This window comes from Triticum dicoccoides, chromosome 3B, assembly GCF_002162155.2.
Source record: "Triticum dicoccoides isolate Atlit2015 ecotype Zavitan chromosome 3B, WEW_v2.0, whole genome shotgun sequence".
Classification (NCBI taxonomy): Eukaryota; Viridiplantae; Streptophyta; class Magnoliopsida; order Poales; family Poaceae; genus Triticum; species Triticum dicoccoides.
In genome coordinates, this window is record NC_041385.1 from 704,834,697 (window position 1) to 704,841,238 (window position 6,542).

General features: G+C 44.1%; 1 protein-coding gene across 1 annotated transcript; it reads left to right on the plus strand.

The window, feature by feature from the left end:
* Positions 1-1,713: 1,713 nt before the first annotated feature.
* LOC119277999 (F-box protein At5g49610-like) lies at positions 1,714-2,958 on the plus strand. The gene has a single exon (XM_037559352.1). It carries the CDS (start codon positions 1,804-1,806, stop codon positions 2,923-2,925), a length of 1,122 nt encoding a protein of 373 aa, XP_037415249.1. The 5' UTR covers positions 1,714-1,803; the 3' UTR covers positions 2,926-2,958.
* Positions 2,959-6,542: the final 3,584 nt, after the last annotated feature.

A 6,542-nucleotide genomic window follows, 5' to 3' on the forward strand; every position in this document is an offset into this window, starting at 1 on the left:
ACAAAATTGCTTTCAGGGTTTTAAAATTTGGAACAGTAGACTGAAGGCATACCGACTTGCGGGTCCGATAGTCACCATACCGACGAGATGCCTCAGCGGCAATACTACAACAGTAAGCTGGGTTGGCAAGTAGAATTCAGTAGAGTTGGCGACCGCTCATATGTGTTTTTGGGGTCTTTTCAAAAGAACAATAGTGTGTGATTGGAGTTCTTGTTTTATTTGCTAGAATGATTTGGATGTTGCATGTTGATTGTTGTAACTCACTATTTTGTCAGAATAACCGTGTATCTGGGCTCGTGATTCTGACAGCAAAAATATGTTGTCTGACAAAAGGCAAAAGTGCAGAAAGTTGTATGGAATGTTTGATTGTGCTTGGTCCGACAAAAACATCCTTGATTCCTCGTGGAAATTAAAGAGGAACAACGTTGATCGATAATCCCATGAAAGATTCGATCGAATACTTTCTTTTTTAGATTTTGGGAAACAAAAGGCTAAGCTAGCCCTGCAAGACAAATCTCGTGGATGGTGCTCCCCTTCTCATCGCACCATCTCCGCAGCATTCTCTGTGAGGGGAAAATATCCAGTGATACCAGTCCTCATATGCTCCCATGATACCAACTTAAAAATTTCAAATTTAAACATTTCAAAAAAAATGAAAATAAATCGTGGAAGTTCACAACACATATGTCGACAACCCCTAAAAAATTCAGATCAAAATTCGAAATACACATGAAGAAACAAAAATGACAGATTCAGACATGAATAGTGTCATTTTCGCGCAGGATTAATCATCAAAGAAAAAACTGGCACCGACTGGGGCGAGAAGAATGCGAAAGGAATTGAGCAGAACAAGAAGCAAACAAAAGGAAAAATATGTATGAACAATACCTGGAGTGAGCCATAGCGTTAACCGGGGAGACTCCATCTCCATGGTGGTTGTGCAGCCCTCGTCCTCCGCCTTGTGGTAAATCCTACACTGTCTCAGGGAGCACCAACACCACATCCCATCATGTTGCTCCGTCCTCTTTCGATCTCCCAAATTCCAGCCTTCCTCTCTGGCTATGTCCTTGGCTATCGGATGCTCCTCCATCAGCCTTCCTCATCACTCGCCACTTCTGTGAGTGTAGATGGCTTTTAAACAACTTCGAGGAGGAGAAGCCAAATGGTGACATGTGAGGCTAGTCCTTAGTTCATTTTGGGCCATTGCAGCGGCAATGGCTTCAATTTGATTCGGCGCACTACGTGATTGGCCCCGATCTATCCTGCCTCGGTGTTTTTCTTTTCTTTTTGCGAGCAACGCGGCTCGGTGTGTTGTGCACCAACAGATCGTTGCCATACTTTCGTGTGTTGTGTGTTAAGATCATTTCTTGGAGAATATGGCATCTCTAACCAGCGCTGCTTCGGGCCAACTTGGTTGTTGTTGGACCTCTTCCAATTATGTTTCAGGTTGGCTGAAGGAAAATATAGTGACCCATGCTTAGTATACATTCAGAAAACAGCATAACAGTTCTCAGCTCCAGCACAAAACCAATAGGACTTCCAGATCTTTTTTTTACGCAAACTTCCAGATCCAGTGAAACATCAAATAATCAGTACGCGGCCAAAATACAAACATGAAAGGAAAGCTCTATCAAAAGAGTCAAGCCCAGCCCGTTTAAGCGCTAGTATATTTTCCATCTCAACGAGATGGGCTAAGCCCAGTGCAAACGCATTTCCGTTGTTTCTAGGTCTTCCACCTCCTCTCTCCGCCGCCGTCACCCACTCCACTGCTCCGGCGAGGAACCGCTCGCCCAGCCGGCGACCATGGCGGAGGCCGCGAGCGCAGAAGAGGCCGCGCCTCTCCACCCCGGCCTCCCGGATGAGATCTTCATCTGGGAAGTCCTCGTCCGCCTGCCCCCCAAAGCCCTCCTCCGCTGCCGCACAGTCTGCCGCGCCTGGCGCCGCGCCACCTCCGCCCGCGACTTCCTCCTCGCCCACCACGCCCTCCAGCCCGCCCTTCCCCTCCTGTACGTCCACAACTATGTCGGCGACAACATCGAGTCCCTAGACATCGTCCCCTTCGACCGCCGGGCAGGGGTCGCGGCCGACGACCAGCTCCGGCCAGTCGCGCGACTCGGCCAGGGCCCCTTCCGTGCGATCGCCTCCTGCGACGGCCTCCTCGTCTTCTCCAACGACTGCCGCTTCTCCCTCTGCAACCCGGCGACTCGTCAGTATGCTCGCCTCCCGGTGCCTCCTGGCTTCGTGCCCCTGGGGATGTACTCGCACAGCCCAACCGGCAAGTACCGGCTATTGCTGTACAAGCTCTCCACTGGACCGGCGCCTGACGCTCAAGGTGGCTCCTACGTGTTGGTATTAGGCTCCGGCCAGCCGCCACGGTGCATAGGGTGCCCTGATGCTAGGGAACTGGTATTCAGCCCATCCGTCCTGTTCCGTGGTGGCCTGCATTGGCACAGAGAGCAGAATGAGAGGATAGTGGTATTCGACACCACCACTGAGTTGTTTCGGCACATGTGCGTTCCGGTTGTTTCTCGCTGCACTAACCTGTTTGAGATGGATGGAATGCTCGGCGTGTCCAGCTTTAATTATGCAGCGGCAACCATTGATATATGGATGGCGCAGGACTATGAGAGCGAGGTCTGGTCTAACAAACACCACGTTGAGTTGCCGGTTGCAGAGCTCACCATGCGCTTTGGAAGGTTTAACAGACATGGGTTTGGGGTAGTCGCTTCTTCGGATGGTCATTTGCTCATGCTGCTCAAATTTAGCGACTGGCTACTTCAGGTTGATATGGATGGCAAGTTGGTCGCTAGTTTCCATTGCAAAGACCTTGCTTATACTCGATTTTGGCTCAAACAAACTTTAGTTTCGCATACCTTCTTTCCGACACTAGAGCATTATGTTGTGAACGCTTCGCCTTTTATATGATCTAATAGCTTTGAGTGATGCGGTGCTTCTGAACGGCCTAAACTGTCAGCGTGATCTGCAATATCAAGTTTGACCCGCAGGCTTCTCTGTTGATGTATATCAAGTTGTGATCAAGAAGCTCTTGCTGTCATGTGGTTGTATGGAATTTATGCTTGTTTGATACCAAAACTACCAAGTCATTTTGTTGTGCGTTTGAAATATATGCTAGCTACTCATGTCTCTATTTTCTTGAACTGGAGAATTATTTTGCAATCTATCTGCCTCATATGTCTATTTCTTGAACTGAAAATTTGACCTTGTCTTTTTTATATATGTCCCGTTTTTATTCTGAGAGATTATCTGGTGCTCTTCTCAATATGCTGAATACTCATTATTTAGCAATCCACATGTGTTTCCTGTTTGTGAGTTCTGTTTTACCTGACAATAAATGTGGCCGATTATCCTCTCAATTTGGTCACTTGCTAGTTTCGCCTGATTGTTAGTAGTGCTTGGAGCACAACCTGTTACATTGGATGAAACACTTTATCTGCCATACGAAGTTTATCTTAAGTGTTAGCCATGCTGTGGTTGATTTGGATTATATCCATTTCATGTACAGAAGATTAAACATTCTACATTAAACGTGTTCCTGTTGCCTCATGGGTAGATAGCAAGTTTATTATTTGTACTAAATTCTGTATGCATCAATATATGAGCCTTTCTCCAATAGCAGCCTGGCATGGCTATGTGGTACCACTTGGTTAAGTCCTGCAGTAACATACACATGCTCAGGTTTTTTCATTTGATCTGATAGTTCAATCCCTCTTCTTGTCTTTTTACAGCTACATCAGGATCACTATTCCCAGATTTGCCTCCAGTTTTTGCTTTCTTCTGGATTGTATCATGTGCAAGAAATTTTGGTGCCTATTTTCTTGTACTGAAGAATTATTTTGCAACCTACCTGCCTCGTATGTCTATTTATTTAAATGAAAATTTGACTTTGCCTTTTATCCTATATCGTGTTTTTATTCTGAGAGATTATCTAATGCTCTTCTCAATATGCTGAATACTCATTATTTAGCAATCTACATGGGTTTCCTGTTTTTGATTTTTGTTCTAACTGACGATAAATGCGGCAGATTATCATTTCAATTCGGTCAATTGCTAGTTTCTTTCACCTGATTGTTAGAAGTGCTTGGAGCAGAACCCGTTACGTTGGATGGAATGATTGCATTATAGTCAAACTTTATGTAAAATGTTCTGTTGCAACTCATTCCATCCTAGTTCGGTACTTAAATAATCTGTCGTGGTTCCGTCTTTCTATTGCATTGTTTGGAATTGTGCCTCACAATAGCTGCTAAACATTTTATGGAATCAATGCTTCATGTGATGTTCGGTCTTGGCATAAGCTGAAGAAATAATACTTGCACTGGCTGGCAGAAGAAATGTGTGCCATGGTCAGGCTCTGGTCCCAAATTCTGTTTGTGTTAAGACAATGTAAGTATCAGCCATGCTCATCTTTCTGTCTGAGTGACAAGATGCCATCTCGAGTATCATTGGTCGAAAGCAGATTATCTCAAGAAGGACTGCAGCACGTTTTGTGTGGTAATACAATCATAAAAATGAGTTAGAAAATCACTGATCATTTGTTTTTTCCGAGAAAATGCAAAGACTTCCATTTCATTGCATAGCAAGAGGGGTTAATAGTACACGCCTAGGGGAGGGTTACAGGGCCAAAACAAAATGGATCAGTGGATGTCCCAGGTCATCGGTAGAACTAAGCCAAGGCCTGTGGCGCCTGCCCTGACCTAAAGGGTAGCTTCCTCTCTAATTCTAGCCGTGAGCTGGGTGATGGAGGGCTGTGCGTCGTCAAACACGCAGGCATTCCTCTGCTTCCAGATCATCCAGGCCGTGAAGTGTGTCGCTGAGGCCAGCCCCTTCCTATGATCATTTGTGTAGTTTGATAATTTTACCATGAAAATTCCAATTGTACCTTCCTATCTGTATGTCATTACATAGTCTTCCTTGAAATGTTTTTTTACGGAAGGCCTACTGGCTAGCTTTATTAAACTCAAATAATGCTTACATCATCCGCTAAGAATTTAACTAGGAAATCAGGGGGTCATCCACCCAAACCGAAGGGGAATTAACACGACCCCATCTAGCCAACTCATGAGCAACTACATTCGACTCCCTATTACAATGCTCAATAGACACCTTCCTGAAATCTTTCAAAGTATTTCTGCAATCTTCAAGTACAGGAGCTGCCACCATAGACACCTTCCCGAAATCTTTCAAAGTATTTCTGCAATCTTCAAGTACAGGAGCTGCCACCATAGCGTGTCCTTCATTAAGCTTCAGAGCTTCTACCACGATCAAATTGTCCATCCTCACCATGATATTAGAACAACCAGTGGTCAAGCACAATTTTAAACCCTCAAAGAGTGCTACTGCCTCTGTGGTTACCACATCCGCAACATGTTCAAGCTTTGCCGTGCCCGCAGAAATAAAGCTCCCTTGGTTATCACAAATGATCATACCGCAAGATCCAGAGAACTCACCAGCAGTGAAGGATGCATCGATGTTCAGTACTTGGTTGAACGTGGTTGAGTTTTCTGCTCCAAAGCTGTTGTAATTCCACTGCCTTTTTGGTGATTTGGCTTACAAACTCGTCAAATTTCAAGGCTTGCGAACCACAATTGACCTGATCACTTACTGGAAGGTATGACTAAGGTCATTGTAATAGTATGCATTCTTATTTATTTAAGAAGAAAAAGTCAAGCCTGATGTTCTTTCTCATGAGAAGTAAGAAGCACTTCTTGAGGAACACTTTATCTGCCATACTTAGGTTTATCTGAAGTGTTAGCCATGCTGGGGTTGATTTGAATTATATCCATTTCTTGTACAGAGGATTAAACATGTTCTACATAAAACGTGTTCCTGTTCCTGAACAAAAATTACCAAGTCAATTGGGTATGCATTTGAAAGATGTGCGACTAGTCGGCCTCTTGTCTCTATTTTCTGAACTGGAGAATTATTTTGCAATGTACCTGCCTCATGTGCCTATTTCTTGAACTGAAAATTTGCCTTTGCCTTTTTATCTAGTGCTCTTCTCAATGTTGAATACTCATTATTTAGCAATCTATCTGTTTCCTGTTTCCGAACTATTCTCCATGCCACTTGGCCATTATTATCTGCTTATATTTAATGTAAATTGCTAAGGTACCTTTAAGAAGCACTTCTTGACGAACACTTTATATGCCATACTGAGGTTTATCTGAAGTAATAGCCATGCTGAGGTTGATTTGAATTATATCCATTTCTTGTACAGAAGGTTTAACATTCTTCATAAAACGTGTTCTTGTTGCCTCATGGGTAGCTAACAAGTTTATGTATGCATCAATATATGAGCCTTTCTTCAATGCCAGAGTCTGGCATGGCTATGTGGCACCACTTGGTTAATCATGCAGTAACATACACGCATGCTCAGATTTTTTTTTCATTTCATCTGGTAGTTCAATCCCACTTGTTGTCTTTTACAGCTACATCAGGATCACTTCGTCCCATTTTTTGCATTCTTCCGCATTTTTTTGCGAGACCATCATTCTTCCAATTTGAGAGTTGCCTGCTTTGCAGCG